Below are 26446 nucleotides of genomic sequence, written 5' to 3'. Positions count from 1 at the left end.
TGTATTTATGAGCCTAAGTGCTCAAACCTACCCACTTACATGCATGCACCATATACATAACACACAAAAAAAAGTTATAAAAACATCAGTATGTATTAAAACTAACTCAATCAAAAAATGTAGCTTTTGTTGCAAGGACAGAAGACTAGGCAAGGAATGGCAGGCAGCACACACCTAACTAATCCCAGCAATTAGGAAGCTGAGGCAGGAGAACTGAGAGTTGGAGACAAACCTGCGCTGTACAAGGAGACCCTGCCTCAAAAAAAAAAAAAAAAAAAAAAATCTCACACACACACACACACACACACACACACACACACACACACACACACAGTTTTCATAAGGCTAATTGGTCTTCTTATCAAATTAAAAAACAGGTAGTCTTAGAAGATAAATAAGAGGACCAGGCTTGGTAGCCCACACTTTTAATCCCAGGACTCAGGAGGCAGAGGCAGGTAAATCTCTGAGTTCAAGGCCAGCCTGGTCTACATAGCGAGTTCCAGAACAGCCAGGGCTACACAGAGAAACCCTGAAACCCTGTCTCAACAAACCAAAAAAAGAAAAAAGAAAAAAAAAAAAAAAAGATTACATAAAAACTGAGTTCAGAGAATTTTTTCAATGGGCTGTCATCAAAGCAAAGACATGTCATACATATAAGTAGTATATAAGTAGTCTAGTTTTTTTATTATGCCTGCTGTCTTTTAAAGACACACTATTTTTATATCTATCTGGAGAGCTGAGGAGATGGCTCAGCAGGTAAAGGCACTTGCCACCAAACCTGACAGACGACCTGAATTCCATCCCTGACACCCACAAAAAAGGAAAGATAGATCAGACTCCTGCAAATTGTCCTCTGACCTCCACATGTGTGCCTTGGAATACTGTGTTCTGGCACATACACATGTCCCATCTACCCACCAATAAATAAATAAATGTCAAAAACCTTTTTAACCTACCATCTAGAATTAACTTGTCCCATTGAGAAGTCTATGAACTCAAAGTATTTGATAGTAATAAAATTTTTTTGTTTTTGTTTTTTTGAGATAGTTTCTCTGTGTAGCCCTGGCTGTCCTAGAACTCCCTCTGAGACCAGGCTGGCCTCAAACTCACAGAGATCTGCTTGCCTCAGCCTCCCAAGTGCTGGGATTAAAGGTGTACGCTACCACTGCCCAGCAATAGTAATATAATTTAATATTAACTTAAAATTAAAACTAGTAAAATTAGTTTTCACTGTGCAAGTATCTGTGAACACAAGCATGATTTCTAAGAACAAACAGTTGATCTTCTCCCCATTCCTGATAACTCTACAGAAGTAACAGACTGAACACACTTCTCTGTATGCTCGGCATTACTATGTTCAACCTCTGCTTCCAAGAAGCAGGCCAACACCACCATAAATACAAATTCAAAAGGGCTTAAAGATGTCATAGGAAGGCCAGACAGATAGATTACTTGGTGGACACTATAAAGGCAATTTTTAGTTGAAGATTAAAAGATGGGGAAAGATGGATCAGGCCCTCTGGATAAGTGAGACAGTCGATTAGCCTGAATTGTATGGGGGGCCCCCAGGCAGTGGGACCGGGACCTGTCCTTAGTGCATGAGCTGGCTTTTTGGAGCCTGGAGTCTATACTGGGACACTTTGCTCAGTCTGGGTGAAGGGAGGAGGGGACTGGACCTGCCTCGACTGAATCTACCAGGCTAAACTGAATCCCCAGGGGACTCCTTGCCCTGGAGGAGATGGGAATGGGTGGTGGATTGGGGAGGAAGGGGGGGAGAGCAGCGGGAGGAGGGAGGACAGGGGAATCCGTGGCTGATATGTAAAATTAAATTAAATTATAAAAAACAAAAAATATAAAGTAGCCGGGCGGTGGTGGCGCACGCCTTTAATCCCAGCACTCGGGAGGCAGAGCCAGGCGGATCTCTGTGAGTTCGAGGCCAGCCTGGACTACCAAGTGAGTTCCAGGAAAGGCGCAAAGCTACACAGAGAAACCCTGTCTCGAAAAAACCAAAAAAAAAAATAAATAAATAAATAAAAATAAAGTAAAAAAAGAGATGGGGGAAAGAATCTTCTAACCTGTACTATATGTTCCTAAATACATTTTAAGGACTTAAACAGTCTTTGAAGTTAAAACTTTTTTTTTCCTTTCTGAGACTCGCTGCTGTGGGATTAAAGGCATGTGGCCCAGCTCTGAAGTAAAATATTAAATAAGGCATTTGTTATATTATCTGGAAAATTAATTATTTTTTTCCTCTGCACTAAGAATTCACCAGTCCTAAGTTAGGGTCAGTGGGGACATGTTTCAGAAAAGGTTCACTGGACTACAGAGCACTAACTAACCAGAGTTTTGAGTACACATCTACTTGCTACTTCTTTAACAGTGACCTAACTTCTAAGGTTTAACTTGACACCTGTTCTCTTCACTGTCTGAAACTGAGCCCCCTCTGCCTCTATCAGCTGTTATTATGCTCACCAGCAAAGTAGGAAAACATGGGAAAAGGTTCACAAACACTTGAGTGACATTCAATTCTGAGGCTCCACTTTTTCATATGTAGTAAACAGTGCTGATAATTATGATTCAACAACGCTTCTGCATAATCCTAGTAAACCTAAAGGCTAGCAAGCAAGCCATTTATAGTTCTGAGCATAATTCATTTATAAATCGTTTTTATAATTTCCATCTGAATCTGTACCATGCATACTACTAATGTATTTTTGTACAACTATGTTAGATGGGTGTGCTTTAGCTCTGGCAGCCACCAGGCCAGTACTTGAAATGCATTAGCTTCTAAATCTTCCCCAACACTACCATTATACTTGTTAATATTATTATCTAATAGTATCATACTCATCCAACTATCTGCCTATCCAACTTCCTCCCAGGTCAAAGGTACTACTTGAGAAAGAGTCACACTCTGTCAACCTACAGGTCCATCTACTTTCTCCGCTTCAATCTGGGTTATCACTGACAACCCTGTCACAAGAGTCTCCCTGTACCCAAGGACCCTGTCCTTACTAAGTCTTATCCTTATCTTTTTGTTAAAAGTTAACAGACTTCCTTCTAGACCCTGCTCTATGAAATTTTTACATTCATCAACACCTTCAATACAGTCTCAGCACTCAGTCTGAGCACTCAGGAGACAGAAGCAGATGGATCTCTACACAGTGAGTTCCAGTTCAATCAAGGCTACACAGTGAAAATCCCTCTCAATAAGGAAATAAACAAATGAATGCAGCCTAAAAAAATTAAAAGTAACCATACTGTACCTCTATGCTTTCTATTTTTTGAGATGGTTTCATGTAGACCAGGCTGGCCTCCAACTTAAAAATGTAATCAAAGGTGACCTTGAACTCCTGACCTTACTCAAAAATGTAATCGAAGGTAACTTTGAACTCCTGATCTTCCTGTATCCATCTCCCAAGCATAAGCACCTACAGACATGCACATTTAAAACACACACGCGCGCGCACACACACACACACACACACACACACACACACACACACACACACTCATGCCAAAACAAGAAAAGAGGGAAAAAAAAAACCTCACAAACACAAAAGGTCACTGATGGTGGCACCTGTCTGCAATCCCAGTACTGGGGAGACAGAGACAGGACTGCCAAAAGATGGACCCCAGCCCGGTCTAGGCTTGGACTATAGAGTAAGACTATCTCTATAGAGTAAGACCATCTCTCATACAGATGTCTCATAGAGATGGTCTTACTCTCAGTACTGAGGAAGAAGGATATCCAGGTCATCTTGGGATATATGGGAGACTATCTTAAAACCAAACAAAAGGCTGGGCAGTGGTGGCGCATGTCTTTAATTCCAGCACTCGAGAGGCAGAGCCAGGCGGATCTCTGAGAGTTCAAGACCAGCCTGGACTACCAAGTGAGTTCCAGGAAAGGCACAAAGCTACACAGAGAAACCCTGTCTCGGAAAACCAAAACAAACAAACAAACAAACAAAAGGGCTGGAGAGATGGATCAGAGGTTAAGAACACTGGCTGTTCTTCCAGAGGTCCTGAGTTCAATTCCCAGCACCCACATGGTGGCTCACTACCATCTGTAATGAGATCTGGCTCCCTCTTCTGGCCTTCGGAGATACATGAAAACAGAACATTGTATACATAATAAATAAATAAAACTTTAAAAAAAAAAAAAAAAAAAGCCGGGCGGTGGTGGCGCATGCCTTTAATCCCAGCACTCAGAAGGCAGAGGCAGGCGGATGTTTGTGAGTTCAAGGCCAGCCTGGTCTACAGAGCGAGATCCAGGAAAGGCGCAAAGCTACACAGAGAAACACTGTCTGGAAAAACCAAAACCAAAACCAAAACAAAAAACATACACTAAAGTGTTTCAGAATTTGTAAGAAGATTCTATCACTAAGTAGTTTTCAATCAAAGATTATTAGAATCTTTACTTCTCTTTGCCTTTTTTTTAATGGCAAGTTGCTATCTACAATCAATAAAAATTGTTATTCCAATCCTAGAAAATTGGTTGGTAACTAGTTACTAATGGTACCACTACAACAGACTACTAAGTAAACTAAATCCTATCACATGCCGGGCGGTGGTGGCTCACGCCTTTAATCCCAGCACTCGGGAGGCAGAGCCAGGCGGATCTCTGTGAGTTCGAGGCCAGCCTGGACTACCAAGTGAGTTCCAGGAAAGGCGCAAAGCTACACAGAGAAACCCTGTCTCGAAAAACCAAAAAAAAAAAAAAAAAAAAAAAAAATCCTATCACATAAGAGGGCCACAGAATCTTTTGCTACAAAGAGAATTCCTAACATTAGGAAAGGCAGGGGGTGAGGGGAGAGAAAAAAATGAGTCATTAATAAATAAGATTTTTTTAAAAAATCTTTTTTGCCTAACTAACATAATCATATCAAATAGAATAACCTAATCTCCTATCACCCAACAGCTACCCGTCCACTGGTGACAAACTAACTTCTTTACTGACACACATAAAGGGGTCACACTACCCCTCAAGCCTACTGTTTCCCCTAGCTCAGAATCCCCTTCCCATATCCTAGACTTATCTAAACCCCACTTTTCCTAGAGGGCACATCTTCGAATCTCTATCCTTTTGTTTATGGATGTGTAGTGTGTAGTTCCAAGTCATTTGATAAAAGAAACCACCATAAAGAACTCTGGATGTTCTGAGGTATTATTATTATTATTATGTATTTAATAACTCTAAAACAAACAACAACAAAACAAACAAACATGCACAACTGAAACTATCTCAAGCCAAATGACAATTATTGTTACGCTTGCTCTACCTGGATAACATCCTTGCAAGAAACCTAAAGCTTGGATTATTCTCACTCTCCACATTTGAGTCTTCAAAAACAGTGTTCACTTCAAAGCAGACTTAGGCCTTAGCAACAATTTGTTTCTAAGAGTTTTTTCATTTATACAAAATTATTTAGCTCCACAGTCTAAATGCAAATACATAAACCTATGAGCCAAATCATACAAATCTTCAAAACACACATTTAAAGTCAGATGAGAACACATTTCCACTGTGTATGATTGTTTAAAGATTTATTTTATTATGGGGGGTGGGAGGTGCACATTACCCAGAAGATGGTGCTAGATACCCTGGAACTAGAGTTACAGATGGTGATGAGCTGACATGTGGGTGCTGGGAATTGAACCAGGATCCTATGCAAGAACAGCCAGTGTGCTTAACCACTGAATCATCTCCCAAACCCCTCCACTGAATATTCTTACAAGAGCACCGTTTTGGCCATTAGTAGTGGTAGAAGACAGCAGTGGACATGAGCTGCAAACAACTTAATGATCATTCTGATCATTTCAGATGTTTGAGCTTCAAAAGCACTTACAAGAATGTAATCACTTTAGTTGCTGAAAAGCAATGAATAATTTCATGCCATGACAAAAATCAAAGCACTTACTTTATACATTTACAATTTTTTTTTTTTTTTTTTTTTTTTTTTTTTTTGGTTTTTTGAGACAGGGTTTCTCTGTGTAGCTTTGCGCCTGTCCTGGAACTCACTTGGTAGCCCAGGCTGGCCTCGAACTCACAGAGATCCGCCTGGCTCTGCCTCCCGAGTGCTGGGATTAAGGGCATGCGCCACCACCACCCGGTTTATCCTCCATTTCATAGAAGCCAAGCTTATGTGAACTGTTTTGTTTACACCACGCACCAATGACTAAGTAGATACTATTATTACTATTCTTGTTTAATTCAGATACTGAGTTTTTTAAAGTTACAAATCCAGCTCTGCAAGGTAGCATACTCCTTAAGCTGAGGCTGGTGGATCTCTGTGAATTCCAGACCAGCCTGGACTGTCTTTTATTTTAGAGACAGGGTTTCTCTGTTAACAGCTCTGGCTGTCCTGGAACTCACTTTGTAGACCAGGCTGCCCTTGAACTCACAGAGATCCGCCTGCCTCTGCCTCCCGAATGCTGACATTAAAGGCGTGAGCTACCACCACCCAACCCCTGACTCTGTCTTAATAAATAAGTAAATAAATAAATAGATAGATAGATAGATAGATAGATAGATAGATAGATAGATAGATAGATAGATAGATAGATAGATAAAATCCAAGCCAGGTGCTGGTGGCGCAAGCCTTTAATCCTAGCACTAGGGAGGCAGAGGCAGGAGGATCTCTGTGTTCCAGGCCAGCCTTGTCGACAGAGCAAGTTCCAGTACAGCCAGGGCTACACAGGGGGAACCCTGTCTCGAAAAACAACAAACATAAACAAAACTCAAAGTTACAAAGCAGGGTAAATGGAAGCACAGGATCTGACACTTTCAAGTGGCACCTGGAAGGGCAAGTCTTTGCTCTTAATCACTACCCTAGTTTGGCTCTGTGACTCTGCACAAATCATTTACCTGCATTGTCCTCAGTTTGTTCATCTGTAAAACAATGCAAAGAAGCCTCGAGTCTCTTAAACACCTGTCTAGTAGGTAGCCTGGGTAACCAACCTCATTGTCTGATCTTCAACAAGTCAGCGTCACTGCTTCTTTTAACTGGGGAAGTATCTACTAGGAGTTTGACCCTCTGTCATGCGGTCCCCCCGCCAAGTACACCACTCTCCTGCCGCGGTCCCTGGGAGCTGAGGTCCGTCTTTCTCTGAGACCTGCTGGGGGACTCGACCCTCCGACCTTTGGGGGTAGCCTGAGCTCCGGCCCGCAGGTCCACTCACCCTTCAGGTGGTCTCTGCTGCCTGGCGTAGTGGAACCCCGCGTGCCGGTTGCCGGGTCCCCGGCCGGGGTCGAGTGCAGCGGCCCCGTCTGCGTTCGCTCGGCGACACGTCCTTTCGCCATGGCTGTGCTGCAGGGGGCCGTGAAGAACGCCCAGTGGTGCCGCGCCCCCTTGAATGACTAAACTCTCCTAGCAGCTTCCTACCAACACCAAGCGCGCGGCACAGCCACTTCCGGCGCGACCCCCTCACCCCAGACGACCTCGGCAGCTAGACTCCGGGCAAAGCCTCCCGGGGACCTCCGGTTAGGGCCCGCCCAGCACCGCCCAGCACCGCCCACGAGCCTCGCGCGCTCCCGCAGGCCCAGTAACCGCGAGACAAGTCAGGGCGGGCCCCGCCTCCTCCGGGACCCCGCCTACCTACCTCACGCGTGCGAGACGCATGAGCAGTCGCAGTGCCAAGTCACGGGTCTGCAGCCTGCGGACCGACGTCTCTGCGCAACTTCCGTCACGCGGAAGTGAGGCCTTGAGTACTTCAGACTCTTTGTTCCCGCCGACCGGAAGTGTCTGCGCGCGATTAGTTGGCGCTTTCCGATTGAAGGTTCCGCAGGTTCCTCTGCAAATGGGTCACAAGCTCGGTGGGAGCTGGAAGCCTGGGCTGAAGATCGTGGAAAACTTAAAACATTAGACAAAAAACTAAGGCCCAGAGACAAGGTGCCACCTATGAAGGTCACTAGGTGGCAGAAATGAGTTTCGAATCCAGGTTTTCTGGTTCAAAACAAATGCTTTCCCGCCGTCAACCCCACCACTCACATGTAAATTCGCCCTAGCTCTTTCTATTTGGAGTTTTCTGAACCCAGACTTATCTCTTCCCAATTTTTCTACTCCTGCCCCTCAGGACAGCTATCCAGCCTCTCGCTGGTAAGTATATTAGAGTCCCCCCGCCCCCCTTTTAAGTTGCAGGGTTGTTTTGTTTTTGTTTGTGCTGCAGATTTAATCCGAGACCTTGGACATGCAAAGCACACATTTTGCTACTGAGCATCCCCCTATCCTGTTAACTCCTTTACTCGTTAGCTTCTTTAAAAGCCGGTATCGAAAGTAATACTGGGGACTTCCTTCGTGAAAGCAACTTCTAAGTTTATTTTTAAAAATGAGACAAAAGGGGAGAAAATTGGATTGTTCCTGTCCAGTAATTACATTTATAAGAAACAATCTGTTAGCCAGGGAGATTGCGGCTCAGGGGGTAAAGGTGTTTGTCTCCAAACTTGACAATCTGAGTTCGGTCTCTGGGACCCATATAGTGGTAGGTGAGAACCAACTCTTGCAAGTTGTCCTCAGGTTTTGACATGGCATTCGTTCACACACACAGTAATAAATGTAGTATTGCTAAAACTTTTAAAAAGAAATCATTCTTTTATTTTTTTTTTTTTTCCTTTCGAGACAGGGTTTCTCTGTGTAACTTTGGACCCTGTCCTGGAACTCGGTTTGTAAACCAGGCTGGCCTCTAACTCACAGAGATCCTCCTGCCTCTGCCTACCAAGTGCTTGGACTAAGGGCATGTGCCACCACCTCCCAGCTAGAAAACTCATTTCATTTTTTTCTTTTCTTTTTTTTTAAAATATTTATTATGTATATAGTATTCTGCCTGCATGTGTCCTTGCAGACCGGAAGAGGGCACTAGATCTTGTTACGGGTGGTTGTAAGACACCATGTGGTTGCTGGGAATTGAACTCATGACCTCTGGAAGAGCAGTCAGTGCTCTTAACTGCTGAGCCATCTCTCCAGCCCGAAAACTCATTTCTAATAACATTAGTATAGTAGTTGACAATACAAAACAGCTCTCACCTGAAAGGGAGTAAGAATTTTTTTTTTTTAATTTTTTTTTTACTCTCTTTTATTTATTATGTATACAGTATTCTGCCTGCATGTATCCCTGCAGGCCCAAAGAGGGAACCAGACCTCATTACAGATGGTTTTCAGCCACCATGTGGTTGCTGGGAATTGAACTCAGGACCTTTGGAAGAACAGCCAGTGCTCTTAACCTCTGAGCCATCTCTCCAGCCCGGGAGTAAGAATTTATTCAACTCTGACAGTGGTGGTACATGCCTTTAATCCCAGCCCATAGGAGGCAGAGACAGGCAGATCTCTGTGAGTGCCAGACCAGCGTGGTCTACATAGCAAGTTCCAGAACAGCCAGGGATACACAGTGAGGTCCTGTTTCAAAAAAAAAAACCACACCAAACCAAACAAAAACAGGGACTGAAGTGCTAGCTTAGTGGTTAAGAGAACTGCCTGCTCCTCCAGAGAGAGGATCTGGGTTCAGTTCTCAGCACCCACAACAGAAGTGTAAACTGCTTGAAACTCCAGCTCTAGGTGATCCAGCACCTTTTGTTACCTGTGCACACATGGGACACAGACATACATTCAGGCACTCACACATAAACAAACAAATAAAATCTTTTTTTTGTTTTTTTGTGTGGCCCTGGCTGTCCTAGAACTCAATCTGTAGACCAGGCTGCCCTTGAACTCATAGAGAGCCACCTGTGTTTGCCTCCCAAATGCTGGGATTAAAGGCATGCACCACTGCCCAGCCAAATAAATAAAATTATATATTTACATATATAATATTTAATATGTATATATGACTCGTTTCTAATGTTTCCACCTATATATATATTGGTTACAGCAGAGTGGGAGAAATCTCTGCTATAAGTTTCAATACTATCTGGTGATAGTCTTAGTTTTTGATTGGTGGAAGCTTATTATTAAGTTAATTCATTCCAAAATGATAATTCCATTATCATTACCTGATAATCATAAAAATATGAAATTATGATATGTCAAAAACAGGTGAAATGCTCTTTTTCTTTTTCTGGTGTTTTGAGACATGGTTTTTCTGTGTAGTCCTGGCTGTCCTAGAACCCACTTTGTAGACCAGGCTGGCCTCAAACTCATAGATCCGCCTGTCTCTGCCTCCCCAGTGTTGGACTAAAGGCATTCACACCAGGCCTAGCTTCAGTGAATGGCTCTTAAGGAGACTGAAGACAGCCCAAAATAATTTAGCTCTGGATCTGCATCCTGCTAATTGTCCATAGCCATGATGTTCTAATCAGTCAGTCAACTGAATCTTTGTTATTGGTTTTGCTTTTTTTCTGGGAATTCAGTTCACATGACAGAAACATGGAAACAATTTGTAACCCAACACACACACACACAAAATGGTTAAGTAAATTCTGTAATACCCATTCATTGAAAATAATTTTGTTTTCAGTGTTGGGAATTGAACCCAAGGGTCTTCTGTATAATAAGCATATAGTCACCAGGGAGCTATATCCCACCTCCAACCAGGACCGTTTGCCTGTTTTTATTAAGGCCTTGCATTAATGACCACTCTTAAGAAGTGGCTCTTCATTTTCCTCTGAAGTCTTCATTAAAGCCATAAAGCCAGGCATGTGCTAAAGTTTGTAATCTCAACACTTGGAAGGTGGAGGCAGGAGGATCAGGACTTCAAGGTCATCTTCTACATAGTGAGTTGTGGGCCAGCCTGAACTACATAAGACTGTCTCAAAATAAAACAACAACAAAAGAGCTAAGTGTGATGCCCCACCTTGTCATCACAGCTCAGGAACTAGAAGCCATTTTCATCTACATGGTGAGTTTGAGGCCCGCCAGGGAAGAACTACATGAGGTCCTGGAGGGGAGCAGGCAGGTGGGGAGAGAGAGAAGAGTTTGAGAAAACCTATGTAATACTGTTGCTGGAATCACCAATCCTAAGGCCTGTCTGTGGGTCCAAACATTTGCTCTAATTAAGAGAAACAGACGCGTGGTGGTGGTGGTGGTGGTGGTGGTGGTGATGGTGGTGGTGGTGGTGGTGGTGGTGGTGGTGCACGCCTTTAAACCCAGCACTTGGGAGGCAGAGGCAGGTGGATCTCTGTGAGTTCGAGGCCAGCCTGGGCTACAGGGTGAGTTCCAGGACAGGCGCAAAGCTACACAGAGAAACCCTGTCCTCAGAAAAGAGAGAGAGAGAGAGAGACTAGTGAGATGGTTCGGTGTGTAAAGGTTCTTACTGGCAAGCCTGGCAGCCTGAGTTGGAGCCCCAGAACCCACAAGGTGGAAGAAGAGAACCAATTCACACAAGTTGTCCTCTGACCTCCACACTAATACAGTATCCTGAGTGTACACATATACAATAAGTAAATATAAAAAGAAAAATTAGGCTAAGAATTTGGTAGTGTGCTGGACTAAAGTATGTGGCCCAAGGTTTAATCCTTACTTAGCACTGCAAAACAACAATAAAGGAGGAGAAAGAGTTGATTATTGAGTTCAATGGTAGACCACTTACTTGTCTAGTAAGCACAAGGCCCTAGAGTCTGTCCCAGCATTGAAAAAAAAGGAGACAGTAAAGCCAAATAGGAAAAGTGCAATTAACTAAAAGTAAGATAAAAAATAAAGAAAAACTACAAAGTAAGTTCAAGACTATCCTGAACTACAAAAAAAAAAAGAGACCCTGAGATGGGGACATAGATTAGTTGACCAAGAAAGCACAAAAAAAAATCTTCATTTGGATCCCCATCACCCAAATAAAAAACCAAGCATGGTGGCTCACCTGTGGAATTGGTACTGAAGAGACAAAGATGGCAGGGTCTTTGATGTTTACTGGACAGCTAGTCTGGCCAAATCGGTGAGCTCCGGGTCCTGTGAGAGACTGTCTCAAAAAATAAGGTGCATGGGGCTGGAGAGATGCCTTGGCAGTTAAAATCACTTGGTGTTCTTTCATAGTATCAGGGTATAGTTCTTAATACCCAATGGTAGCTCAAAACCATCTGTAATTCCAGTTCCAGAAGATACAACACCCTCTTCTAGTTTCTGTTCACATATGTCCAGGCAAACACATACACACACACACACACACACACACACACACACACACACACACACACACACACACACACACATTCACGCATGATCTTGTGGTAGAGCTAGTTGTGATGTCGCTGGCCATTAATCCCAGGATTTGGGAGACAGCCAGGTAGATCTCTGTGAGTCAGAAGCCTGCCTAGTCTATGCAGTGAGTTCTTGGCCAGCCAGGGCTACATAGTGAGACCCTGTTTGAAAAAGACAAAACCAACCAAACAAAATACAGTGAAGAATAGAGGAGGACGCATGATATTGACCTCTGGCCTCCATATGAACATCCACATACATGCACACATTCAAAATTGTGTGCACACACATACAGAGCCAACTTCTCATTAAAAAAAATAACAATAGCATGAACATGAAGAGGATAGGACAATGTTATTAAAGTATAAAAAATATTTCTAGCCAAGAATTATAACTCCAGCAGAAATATTTTTATAAGTGAAGGTGCAATAAGGACATTACTGACCAACAAAATTAAGAGCTTCATCATCCGCAGACTTGGAATGTAGGGACTGTTGAAAGATGGTAGCAGAAGAAAATGAAGCACCATGACAGAATGAAGAAGAACCCCAAAGTGGTAAATTGGTGAATTAAAAGAAAGTTTTCCCAACAGGCAGTAGGTGGTTGACACCTTTAATCCTAGCCCTCAGGAGACAGAGGCAGGTGGATCTCTGTGAGTTCAAGGGCAGCAAAAAACAAAACAGCCGGGCGGTGGTGGCGCATGCCTTTAGTCCCAGCACTTGGGAGGCAGAGGCAGGCGGATCTCTGTGAGTTCGAGGCCAGCCTGGTCTCCAAAGCAAGTTCCAGGAAAGTCGCAAAACTACACAGAGAAACCCTGTCTCGGAAAACCAAAAAAAAACAAAAAACAAAAATAAAAAACTTTGTCTCTAAAACAAAAAAAAAAAAGAAGAAAGAAGGAAAAAAAAAGTTTTCCTAGCTGGGAGTGGTGGTGCCCTTCAGTTCTTTATTTATTTCTTCACCCTTCTTTCTCCCGCACCAGGATCCCTAAGTGGACTTATTTTTCACCAGTTTTTTTTTTTGTTTTGAAGCAGGGTCATATGCAGATATGCAGCTCAGGTTGACTTCAAAATTGCTATGTAGCTGAGGATGATCGAAAACCTCTGACGCTCCATCCTCCCCATCCTGAGTGCTGAGATCACAGGTTTATGCCACCATACCATGTTTGTGTGATACTAGGAATCAAATCCAGGGCTTCATGGATGCTAGGTTACCAGCTGGATTACATCCCCAGCCCCCCCTTTCACCTAGTTTTGGCTTGTATCAGTCAAAGTTATCACTGTCCTCTGTTGACATTCTTTTCATTTACATTGGCTTTTGTTTTCATTCCCTGAGACAGAGTCTAACCAGGTAGCCAAGCTGACCTTGAACTTTTGGTTCTCAGGCCTCAGCCTCTGAAGTGCCAAGATTATTAAGCATGTGTCACCACTCAGCCTCTTCATTTGGCTTTGAAGCCTGCTTTGAACTGACCCTCCCCAAGAATACCTTTATCACCAAGTATGTAAATAGAATTTTTATAAATTATTATAGCAGGCCTAAGACTGCTAGTTGTAGACAGATCTACTGTCAAAGCACTGGTGATTTTCTTGCGTAACTAGAAACATGAAAAGGGAGAGAAGTGTTGAACGTGGGAAGCAGAGGCAGAAGGATTGTCAGGAGTTTGAGGATGGCCTAGCTTACATAGTGAGGTCCAGTCCAGCCCTAGCTTTATAGCAAGACTCAAAGCCAAACACCAAAAAAAAAAAAAAAAAGAAAAAAAAGAAAGAAAGAAAGTTCTCATTTTTCAAGATCATCCTCTACTGCATAGAGAGTTCAAGGCCAAGGGTTAGGAATGTACCTCAGTGACATAGTGTTTGTATACCATGCACAAGGTCCTGCATTCAAATCCTAGCACCACATTTTAAAAAAATAAAAAACAATATTGAGAGTTTAAGGCCAACCTTGACTGCTTGACTAATTTTTTTTGTAATTTGATAATACTAAATAATATATAATATATATACCATGTTATGTAATATAGAATATAATACTAAAGTGCAAGTTTTGTTGTACTATCAATATTTCAATATTAATATTTCAAGATCACCTCTACTGCACAGAGAGTTCAAGGCCAGCCTGGACTACATTGACTAAATTTTTTAAAATTTTGTAATATTACAGTGTATACAACTTTTGTTGTGTTGTTGATACCCAGTTTTACCTCTTTGGCCAGAGCAATTTAATTTAACCAGTTTTTCCTTAGCTGTGTGGAAAAAAAAAAAGAGGAACCCTAAACTTCATGCTTCCCAAGTACAGATAGATGCCTTAGTCTAAAGTAGGAGTGGAAACAGTTTAGGAACAGAAAAAGAACAGTTTCTCAGGGAGCCAAAGAAAGGATGTTGTCCTAAAAATAGACAAGAATGTGGTGGCCCAAGCCAGGCATTTAGAAAGAGTCAGCGTCTACTCCCTCCCAACAGGGTTCTGCTCCACATCCAGCGAGCTGGGATTGCAGGCATATGACACAAGCCTGACTTCAAAACTCATTTTTAAGTGCCAATATCCAGGCAGCATCAGGCGAGACAGACAGGAAGCCAGTGGGATCAGGTGCCTGGAAAGCAGCTGGTGAGGCTGGAATGAAGTTACACTGTGGACACAGGGCAGACAGGGTTGGCAGCTTCCAATATGGTCACAGCAGTGTAAAGGGGAGAATGACAGTTCCAGTTAAGGGTAACCAGCCAAGCCAAATTCTTTGGCTTGACATCACTCGTGTGTGAAAAGAACACAGGCAGCTCCAGCTGCCTTTTCATTTATGTGGGTAGGGAGAGTGCTGGACAAGAGTCCAAATTGTTCAGGCTTTTGAGCCAAGTATGGTGGCTCATGCTTGTAATTCCTATAATTGGGAGGGTAAAGCTGGAAGATTGCCATGAGTTAAAAACTAGCATGGGCTACAGGAAGAATCTATCTTAAAAAAAAAAAACTAAAACAAAAAACAAGATGTATTCAAGCTTTGATGCTTATGTACTTCTGGACAATTTCTGTATTGTAATTTGCTCAAGCCAGTGAAGAAGTCTATCTCCTTCTTGTGGTGGCTCATGCCTATGCTCCTAGTACTCCAGAGACAGATGAGGGAGGAGCATCACAAGTTCAAGGACAGCCTGGTGGACATAGGGAGTTCCAAGCCAGCCACAGGTACAAAGAGAACCTTGTCCTCTACATCTCACCAAAAAGAACTCTGAAGAGACCAGCTTAACTGAGCAAATCAGACTGTGAGGTCCTGTTTTTATTTATTTATGTTTGAGTCACCATTTCATGTATTCCATACTGGTCTCACTATGAAGCAAAGGACAGTCTTGAATTTCTGATCCTCCTGCCTTCACCCTCCAAGTTTCCCTATATTAACCTTTTTTGAAATAGGAGAACCTTTATTTTATATTGGTTTTTCTGTCAGACATATTTTCAATCCACAAGTGTCTGTTTTGTCCTGCCTCTCTGATTGAAATGCAAAGCCCAGCAGAGGGTGATCACCATGCCTCATTCATTGCTGTTTCCTCAAAGGTCAGAAGAGTGTCTGACATGAACTGGTCAAAAATTTTTGTTAAACTATACAAGAAAATAATCACTACCAAAAAATTGTTATAAAAAGGTTGGGGAGGCTGGGGAGATATTTCAATCTGTGAAGTCCTTTCTGCATGTCTTAGTTAGGGTTTCTATATTCTCTTCTATTGAAGAGATACCATGACCACAGCAAGTCTTATAAAGGAAAACATTTAATTGGGGTGGCTTTCTTCTTCAGAAGTTTAGTTCATTATCATCATGGTACAACATGGTGGCATGCAGGCAGACATAGTGCTGGAGAAGGAGCTGAGAGCCCTACGTATTGACCCACAGGCAACAGGAAGTGTTCAGAACTAGGCATAGCTTGAGCGTAGGAGACCTCAAAGCCCTCCACCACAGTTACACACTTCCTCCAACAAGGCCACACCTACTTCAGCAAGGCCACACCTTCTAATAGTGCCACTCCCTATGAGTTTATGGGGGCCAATTACATTCAAACTACCGCACTGCACAAGCGTGAGTTTGGATGCCCAGCAACCATGTAAAAACCTGGCTTAGTGGAATGCTTGGGAGAGCAGAGATAGGCTGATCCCAGGAGTTTGCTGGCCAGCCAGTCTAACTGAAACAGCAAATTCATGATTCAGTGAGAGAACTTGTCTCAACAAATAGGATAGAGGGCTGACAAGGGGCTGGAAAGATGGGTCAGTGGTGAGGAACATATATTCACAACATACAGGACATCCCACAGCAGAGGTCTGTCCCTGGGGATAGCAAAAAGGTCACCAGGTCATTAACAACCTCCACTGTCAGCTTTCTGGATGGAATGCAGGTATCTGATTTTATCTCCTCCAGTGAGGAGACACCCCTGCATGATTAACATTCCTGATTCTCTTAGTGCTTCTGAGTACAAGGCCCTTCTGCCCTCTACATGTGTGCACATATACTAACACAAATGCACCTGCACTCACACTCCATACACACATAGATATAACTTAAAAAATTTTAGCCGGGCGGTGGTGGCACATGCCTTTAATCCCAGCACTCGGGAGGCAGAGCCAGGCGGATCTCTGTGAGTTCGAGGCCAGCCTGGACTACCAAGTGAGTTCCAGGACAGGCGCAAAGCTACACAGAGAAACCCTGTCTCAAAAAACCAAAAAAAAAATTTTAAAAGGGGGCCAGAGTTGTCAATTCTAAAGTATTTAAGCAAGGACAAATTCCTTGTGTTATTTCTTTCTGCATCTCAGGTATCCAGGAGCATCCTGTACACTACCAGTTAGTTACTTATTTAGTGCTTTCACAGTGATCTGTTGAAAAACACAGCAGCTCTCTCAAAGGGAGTAAGAGGTACTTACTTTCTTTCTAATTTTTTCTTTTCTTTTTCTTCTTCTTTTTTTTTTTTTGAGACAGGTTTTTCTGTGTAGCTTTTGGAGCCTGTCCTGGAACTCACTCTTAGACCAGGCTGGCCTCGAATTCACAGAGATTCACCTGCCTCTGCCTCCTGAGTGCTGGGATTAAAGGTGTGCACTGCCACCACCGGCTGAGGTACTTACTTTCTTTTAGATGCAAATATGAGTGACAATGGCCCAGGGTGAACAGATTTAGATTACCCCAGACACCATGTTCCAGCATGGTAACAACTTAATTAAAGGGTTTGGTGGTGGGGTTTTGTTTGTTTGTTTTTGTTTTGTTTTGTTTTGAGACAGAGCTTTGGGGGTTGGGGATTTAGCTCAGTGTTTGAACGCTTGCCTAGCAAGCGCAAGGCCCTGGGTGCGGTCCTCAGCTCCAGGAAAAAAAGAAAAAGAAAAAAAAAGAGAGAGAGAGAAAGAGAGAGACAGCGCTTCACTTTGTGTAGACCAAGCTAGCCTCAAATTCACAGAGAACCTCCAGCCTTTGCCTCTTAAGTGTTGGGATTAAAGATGTGTACCAGCATGCTCATGAAAGTTCTATATCCACAGAACAAAGAAAGTCATAAAACAAAAGATATTCTTGGAAATATATCGGTGAGGACATCAGAGAGGTTACAACAAAAAAGGGAAGTGTCTGCCGCAGGCCTCAGATGTTATCTAGTGACATTCTTAGCCTTTGCGTTGCTGGAAGCTAGAGATCTGTTGTGCATTCTAAAAAGGATTTCACCTGATAGTCACAAGGATGTTAGGTCAAACATTGAAGTAGGAAATAAATGGCTATTAAGAGTCTGACTTTGGACCAAGATAATTTGGCTCCACACCTACAGCATTCCAATTCTCTACCATCATGTAAATTCTATAGTCAGTCATTGTTCTGTGACAAAACTTTTCCTAGAGAGACACAAAACATGTCTGTTCACCTGAGATATGCATCCCAGGACAGACCAAAGTACAAATACCATCAAAGTCCAAATTGGTTACCTTATGAGTTTTGTTGGGGTTACTGAAAGGGAAAAATCAGTAGCCATCTTGAGAGACACTTCCCCCTCCCCTCCTCCAAAGGTATTTGCTGACCAGCAGTTTTAGAAGTGATCAGAAATTGAACTAATAAAGCTGGGATAATAAATCTATGTATCCTGGACTTGGCAAAACAAGATATGGGGAGTAATGGACTCAACTGACCAGAAGTTGACCTTAGAGGAGAGTAGGACTGGAACAATAGATCTGAATGTATATAACCTGGGTTCAACAAAAGCAGGACATAGGGAGTAAAAATTTATGTCTCTAAGATACTCTGAATCCTGTTAGCCATCAGTAACCTCATGCTTATAGTTCAGCCAGTAACTTCAAAGAACTGCCTCATCCCTAACCCCCTCTTCCAATCCCAACCTGCATGTAAATTTTTCCTATATAAAACCCTTAAAATGCGTGCTCAGGGCCGTTCTCCATCCACTGTGTCAGATGCTGGATGGCGGACCAAGCTTGCTTGTTTTGTTAATAAAAACCTCTGTGTGCTTGCATGGGACAACGGCTCTGTGGTGGTCTTGCTTGGGGGTCTTACGACCTGGGCACAACATTACTTACAGGAGTATGGGTGAATGGTTACTTACAGGAGCAGAAATGACCCAAAGACAACTGTATCACCAAAGCTCACATGGGTGACAGCTCACAAAAGCTAGGAACCTGGAACACACTGCACAGACTTCAGGCTGCAGAGTATCCTTTTCAAAGGACTCAGTTGGTCTAAGCCCCTTCTAGGCACTCAGCTGGTTTCTGTTTTTTCAAGGTTGTCTGATCCTAAGTGTCTTTGCAGCTTGGCTTGTCTGAGAGCCTTCATTGTGGTTTGGCTTCCATGTCTGAGAGAGACTCTCAGCATTTATTGCTTACTCTGGCAGGGAGGAGCCTAGTGAATCTGGTCAGTTTCAGGGACTTCCTGAATCTATTTTGAGTTGTCTTTCAGTTTAAGGAGCTTACTTCAGGATAGAATTTTCAGTCTCGGAGGAAATTGTTACACAATAGCCAGCTTGTGGACTCTTTTTTTTCCCCCTAAGTATTTATTTATTTTTACTTTATGTGCATTGATGTTTTGCCTGTATGTATATCTACATGAGGGTGCCATACCCCCAGAACTGAACTTTTAGCCAAGTGTAAGCTTCCATGTGAGTGCTGGAAATTGAACCGTGGTCCTCTGAAATGCAGCCAGTGCTCTTAATCGCTGAGCCATCTCTCCAGCCCTGCTTTGTAGAATCTTGACCACAGCTTTTTCTGGGAACGTTAGCTCACAGATCCAACTATAACTATGGAGGAAAACTTCATTTTCTGGTCAGTTGCACTAACTTTGACTTCTGTGAATAAAAACTTGCCTTATTAAACTGCCCAGGAGCCAGGCCTGCTGGTGCACTCCTTTAATCCCAGCACTCAGGAGACAGGTAGGTGGACCTGGGTGAATTTGAGACCAGCCTAGTTTACACAGTGAGTTCTAGGTCAGACAGAACTACAAAGTGAGATCCTGTCTAAATAAACAAACAAACTGCCCAGTACCTTCTTAAGATAACATGCCCAGCCAGGCAGTGGTAGTGCATACCTTCAATTCCAGCACTTGGAGGCAGAGGTAGGCAGATCTCTGTGAGTTTGAGGCCAGCCTGGTCTACAGAATGAGTTCCAGGGCAGCCAGGGCAACACAGAGAAACCCTGTCTCCAAAAACAAAACAAAGGGTTGGGGATTTAGCTCAGTGGTAGAGCGGTTGCTAGGCAAGCGCAAGGCCCTGGGTTCGATCCTCAGCTAAAAAAAAAAAAAATTTTAGCCAGGCAGTGGTGGCGCACGCCTTTAATCCCAGCACTCGGGAGGCAGAGCCAGGCGGATCTCTGTGAGTTCGAGGCCAGTCTGGTCTACAGAGTGAGTTCCAGGACAGGCTCCAAAGCTACACAGAGAAACCCTGTCTCAAAAAACCGAAAAAAAAAAAAAAAAAAAAAAAAAAAAAAGAAAGAAAGCATGCGCAAAGCTTGCTGGCCAGCAGCAGAAGTCCCAGTTTCTCTTAGGCACCCAGTGGTTTTTGGCTTTTGGCAACACACACACACGGACACGGACACGGACACGGACACGGACATGGACACTGGTGCTTTTTCCAGTACAACTGGGTGGAATGCTATTCAATTAGGACCTCTGAGAGAATTGTCATGACAGCATGTGTCACTGTGAGGAGTGTCTCAAGGAATTCATCTGTGTGCCAGAACTTAGAAAAGGCTGTAAAGGCCAGAAGAAATGAACAGTTCAGTAATATTGAAAATATGCTATTGAAACATCAAGCTGGAATCTGGATATTTACAGCTGTCACACCAAACTCTTTAAGTGAAATCATATTTTGTGCCAGATTTCCAAAAACATAATCATATGAAAACTATTTTTATTGCCTTGAAACATGGTTAAAAGCAGTCTGCCACAAATAAAGAAGTTTACTGTATTATCTTTGACTAAATGTGTAAATACAAAAAGCTAAGTGGTTGTTTTCTATTTCACATTAGAAAACATTGAGTTCACAGGGGGTGATGGCACATGCCTTTAGTCCCAGCACTTGGGAAACAGAGGCAGGCAGATCTCTGAGTTCGAGGCCAGCCTCATCTATAGAGTAAGTTCAGGACAGCCAGGGCTATGTAGAGAAACTGTCTTAAAAAAACATTAAAACACACACACACACACACACACACACACACACACACACACAGGAAGCATTGAGCTGTCAGAGCTAGTGTAGAACTTGGGAGGATGGCCACAAGTACAAGGCCGCTGAGTTCTGTATGGACCTGTCTCAAAACAAACAACAACAAAGAAAACATCTAGTTACTAAGCACTGCCAGAGGAGGTACTCTGATTACATTATTGAATCAACAGTTCTTTAGGTATGTAGACTTATATATATCCTATATCCTATTAGTTTTTCTTTCTTTTTTTTTTTTTTTTTTTTTTTTTGGTTTTTCGAGACAGGGTTTCTCTGTGTAGCTTTGAGCCTTTCCTGGATCTCGCGCTGTAGCCCAGGCTGGCCTCGAACTCACAGAGATCCTCCTGCCTCTGCCTCCCGAGAGCTGGGATTAAAGGCATGCGCCACCACCGCCCGGCTTTCTTTCTTTTTTTTTGTTTGTTTTTGTTTTTGTTTTTATTTTTCGAGACAGCATTTCTCTGTGTAGTTTTGGTGCCTGGCCTAGATCTTGCTGTGTAGACCAGGCTGGCCTTGAACTCACAGAGATCCGCCTGGCTCTGGCTCCTGAGTCCTGGGATTAAAGGTGTTCGCCACCACCACCCGGCCCTATTAGATTTTCAAAGCTGTGTTCATTTTTATTTTTAGTGAAACAGGGTCTTGAGCGAGCCCACAGAGGCTATCTAGTGAGGCCTTGCTAAGGGTAAAGAATCTGAGCTTGCTTTACCCAGCAGGGCTGCATCATGGGATGATTTGTACAGGGGCATGGTTACCAAGTGTTTGGAAGGGTCTACACTTGTCAGTACTTTGTGCTTTGATCTTGCAAGGAGGAAGTCTTTTGCCTCTCCCCTTGGCGTGTTATAAAAAGCCCTTTTGGCCGGGCGGTGGTGGCACATGCCTTTAATCCCAACACTCGGGAGGCAGAGGCAGGCGGATCTCTGTGAGTTCGAGGCCAGCCTGGTCTCCAAAGCAAGTTCCAAGAAAGGCGCAAAGCTACACAGAGAAACCCTGTCTTGAAAAAACAACAACAACAACAACAACAACAACGAAAAAGCCCTTTTGAATAAACCTTAGGCCACTGGGTATTGCCCCAGGGCCCTCCCTAAACTATCCTGTATCTCTGTTTTTCTTATTGTCTCTTTCTATCTTTCTGCCTAATATTTCCTCGTTCCTTTTTCCTCCACCCAAGAACCCTTTGACAGGTTGGAGCTGGACTCCAGCACACTCCCACAGGGTGTTTCCATGTAGCTCAGGCTAGCCTTGAACTTGAGATCCTTCTGCCTCAATCTCCAAGGCTCTGGATTGCAGGTATGCACCATGATGCCTAGTAAAACTATTTTGTGAAGAAAGCATTTAGCTTGATGAAATGTGCTGGGTGTGGTGGTGCTCACTTTTAATCCCAGCACTTGGAAGACAGAGGCAGGCAAACCTTTATGAGTTCAAGGCCAATCTGGTATACATAGCGTTCTAGGCCAGCCAAGGCTACATAGTGAGATACTATCTCAAAATAAACACACACACACACATATATATATGCCTGGAGAGTTGGCTCAATGGCTAAGATCCTTTATTCTTGTAAAGGACCCAAGTTTGATTCTCAGCACCCACATTAAGGCTCACCACCTCCTCAGGCACATATATAGAGCACAGACATATGTAAGCACAACACTCATACACACAAAATGGTAAAATAAAATCTAGAAAAAGACATATACAAATATGGATGGATGGATGCTGGGAAGCTAGCTTAATAATTAAGAATGCATACTGCAGAAGACTCAATTTCTCTTCTCAGCACTCACATCAAGTGACTTACAACTACCTATAACTCCACTTCTAAGGGAATCCAATGCCTTGCCCTCCATAGATACCTGCACGCATGTGTACACACCCACATACAGACCCCCACACATGCACATAATTAAATAAAATAAATCTTTTTGTTGTTTGTTCGTTTGTTTGTTTATTGGAGGAGGGTTTCTCTATGTAGCCCTGGATGACCTGGAACTCACTGTAGAACAGGCTGGCCTCGAACTCAGAGAACCACCTGCCCCTGTTTCCCAAGTGCTGGGATTAAAGGGATGTGCCACCACTGCCTGGCAAAATAAATTCTTAAAAATAAAATTATTTATTTATTTTGTGTGTACGCACATGCAGGTATGTGTATATACTCATGCATGTGTAGGTGCACATGCATCAACCTAACTTTGGAATCCAGAGGTTAACTTTGGATATCATTTTTTTTTTTTTTTGATTTGGGGGTTTCTCTGTGTAGCCCTGGCTGTCCTGGAACTTGCTTGGTAGACTAGGCTGGCCTGGAACTCAGAGATCCACCTGCCTTTGCCTCCGAGTGCTGGAATCAAAGGTGTATGCCTCAACCTCCTAGTCAGGTATCTTCAGATGCCAGCCACCTTGTTTTTTTGAGAAGGTGTGGTGGAATTTTACTTGTACTGAAATGTGATTTTAATTGTATGTTAATAAATAAAGTTGTCTGGGGGTCAGAGCTATTAGAGCCATAGCAAGTGCATGGCGGCGGTGGTGCAGGCCTTTAAGGACCTGGAGGGCGGTACATTCAGGCAGTGACGAGGCAGTCACATGTTTGGGTTTACAACCAATGAGAAGGCAGAACAGCTAGACTATATAAAGACACACACAGGAAGTAGGTCCCCTTTTCAGAGAGCTCTCTTGGCTGAAGAGGATCCCTGAATCAGGAAGGGTGAGGCTCTTAGCTCTGACCTCTTGGCTTTCTTCTCTGAATCGGCTCTGTGTTTCTTATTTAATAAGACCGTTGGTTACATCTACAAGAAGGTCTCTCACAGGGCTGGATCTTAGCAAGTAGGCTGGGCTAGATGGCCAACAAGTCATGGAGATCCACCTGTCTGCCTCCCCAACTCTGGGATTACAAGTGCACACCATCACTCCCAACTTTGTACAGGAATGCTGGGGATTGAACTCAGGTCCTCATGCTTGCAGTGCAGATAGTTTACCAGCTGAGCTAGCTCCCCAGCCCCTTCTTTGTTTTAGTGATGCAGTCCTGTTCTAGAAAATTTAGTGATGTAAACTAAGCTATCATATATATCATATAGTGATTTCTGGTCTCTGTGGAAGTCTTGCCCTAGCAAGGGTCATCTTCCTAAAACATAGATCTAGTCCCTCAGTCCCTGTAGCTAGAGTTTTCCTGCCTGGCCCACAGTCAGGACAAATCTCTGACACCCCCAGTCCCACAGCCATTCAAACCCGACCAAGTAAACACAGAGACTTATATTGGTTACAAACTGTATGGTCGTGGCAGGCTTCTTGCTAACTGTTCTTACAGCTTAAATTAATCCATTTTCATTAATCTATACCTTGCCACATGGCTCGTGGCTTACCGGCATCTTCACATGCGGCTTGTCATCATGGCGTCTGGCAGTGTCTCCCTGACTCAGCCTTCCACTTCCCAGCTCTATTCTCCTCCTTGTCCCGCCTATACTTCCTGCCTGGCCACGGGCCAATCAGTGATTTATTTATTGACCAATCAGCAACACATTTGACACAGACCATCCCACAGCAAGTCCCTGCTTCTCTAGTCCCATTGCCTTGTATTTCACATCTTGCTCCTTTAAATTAAAAAGAATATTTTATTTATTTTGATTGTTTTGAGATAGGGTCTCACTGTGTAGCCCTGGCTTGCCTGGAACTCACTTGTAGACCAGGCTAGCATTAAACTCACAAAGATCCACCTGCCTCTGCCTCCTCAGTGTGAGGATTGAAAGCGCATTCTTTTCTTCCAAGCTCACTGAAATGACCCATTAAGCTCTGTATACAATATCCAAGGACTTTTCTAGTCCAATGTTCCAAACTCTTCATATTCCTCCCACAAAAAGTTCTGAAGGTCTATAAACTGCACAGTCAAGGCCTATCCCAGCCATGGCCCCACTTCTCCGTACCAATTTTCTGTAGGTTCTTATTGATGTGACGACAGAGTACCTGAAAAGAAGCAATTTAAGGGAGAAAAGGTTTACTTCCCCCATAATTCAAAGATCCATCCATCAGGGCAAGGCATGGTGGTGGGGTATGAAGCTGCCAGTCATATTGCTTTCTCAGTCAGGAAGCAGAATGATGACTGCTGGCACTTAGCTCACTTCCTCTGGTTTACTCATTTCAAGGCCCTGGCTCTTGGAAAGGGGACTTCACACCTCAGTTTACCTAATGTAGACAACCCTCACAGGCACGCCCAGAGGCTTGTATCCTAGATGATTCTGGATGCTGTCTAGTTGACAACAGTGGATATCATGGAGATGGAGGAGGAAGTGAGGCTACTGCAAAGGGGTTCTGTACTGTCAAAGGCAGTATGCTCTTTGTCCACTTTAACTATATGATGAGTAGGAACACTCCAAGCCTTCAAGGTAGTGGTTTTGCACAGTTTACCATACAAGGGTCCTGTAAGGACACAAAAAAGTGTGTCTAACAAATGCAGTTGGGCAAATCCATGAGAGGTAATCATGTATAGAAAGAAATACTCAAAATGCAATTGATAATGTGTCAGGTAGAGTTCTCTTGAAAATTTTATGTTGCGCTGGTGAGATGGCTCAGCAGGCAGAAGCACTTGCTGCACAAACCTGACAACTCGAGTTCAATCCCCAGAACACACATGAAGGTCCAAGAAGATGCCGGGCAGTGGTGGCGCACGCCTTTAATCCCAGCACTCGGGAGGCAGAGCCAGGCGGATCTCTGTGAGTTCGAGGCCAGCCTGGGCTACAGCGCGAGCTCCAGGAAAGGCACCAAAACTACACAGAGAAACCCTGTCTCGAAAAACAAAAACAAAAAAAAAAAAAAGAAAAGAAGGTCCAAGAAGAGACTGACTCCACAAACTTGTCTTCTGACCTCCACACATGTGCATGACCCATATAACCCCATGCATACATACACACACAACAACAACAATAATAATAATAATAATAATATGATGATGATGATAGGGGTAGGAAGATGGCTCATCAGGTAAAGGCACCTGCTGCAAAGCCTGATGACCTGAATATGATCCCTGGAACCCACAAGGTAAAAGGAGGGAACTGACTCTCATAAATTGTCCTCTGACCCATATTGTGCATCCACAATGAACATACACACACACTCTCCCTCCCCACATCCCTCCCCCTCTCTAAAATGTAATAGAATAATTTGGATGGGCAATGGTGCCACACATCTTTAATCCCACTACTTGGGAGGCAGAAGCAGGTGGATCTCTGGGATCTCTGAGTTCAAGGCCAGCTTGATCTACAGAGTGAGTTGTAGTACAGCCAGGGCTACATAGAGAAAACCTGTCTCAAAAAAAAAAAACAAATAATTTTTTAAAGCTTCAATTTCCAAACTTCTGTTTGATTTTCTTTTTTCACCGCAAATGATGTGATGGGCATCAGGTTTCAGAACTAATTTGGGAGACTAAAGAAGTCCTGCATATATGAACGGATACTTTATAATGGTGTACTTGACCAGACACAGTGGCTCAGGCCTTGTATCTATAGGACTTGGTGGACTAAGGCAGGAGGATCACCATGAGTTGGAGACTAGTTTAAGCTATGAAGTGAGTGAGACCTTCTCTCAAAATGCAGATGAAGAAGATGATGATATAGGCCATTCCTTCTTTCCTTCTGTTCTTTGTCTTTGGCACAGAGGTGGAGTTTATTAGGACAATTTCAGAGGCTGGAGAGAT

General features: G+C 43.4%; 1 protein-coding gene across 1 annotated transcript in view; it reads right to left on the bottom strand.

Annotated features, from left to right (window-relative positions):
* Tmem41b (transmembrane protein 41B) overlaps positions 1-7549 on the bottom strand; it is a 31070-nt gene extending 23521 nt beyond the window's left edge. The window contains exon 1 of the mRNA XM_052714802.1: positions 7183-7549. Coding sequence (XP_052570762.1) covers positions 7183-7303 — 121 coding nt within the window. The 5' untranslated portion in view covers positions 7304-7549. The remainder of the gene's footprint in view (positions 1-7182) is intronic.
* Positions 7550-26446: the final 18897 nt, after the last annotated feature.

This window comes from Peromyscus californicus, unplaced genomic scaffold (genome assembly GCF_007827085.1).
Source record: "Peromyscus californicus insignis strain IS unplaced genomic scaffold, ASM782708v3 Scaffold_4__1_contigs__length_199733344, whole genome shotgun sequence".
Taxonomy (NCBI): domain Eukaryota; kingdom Metazoa; phylum Chordata; class Mammalia; order Rodentia; family Cricetidae; genus Peromyscus; species Peromyscus californicus.
This window is presented reverse-complemented; position numbering and strand designations above follow the sequence as displayed.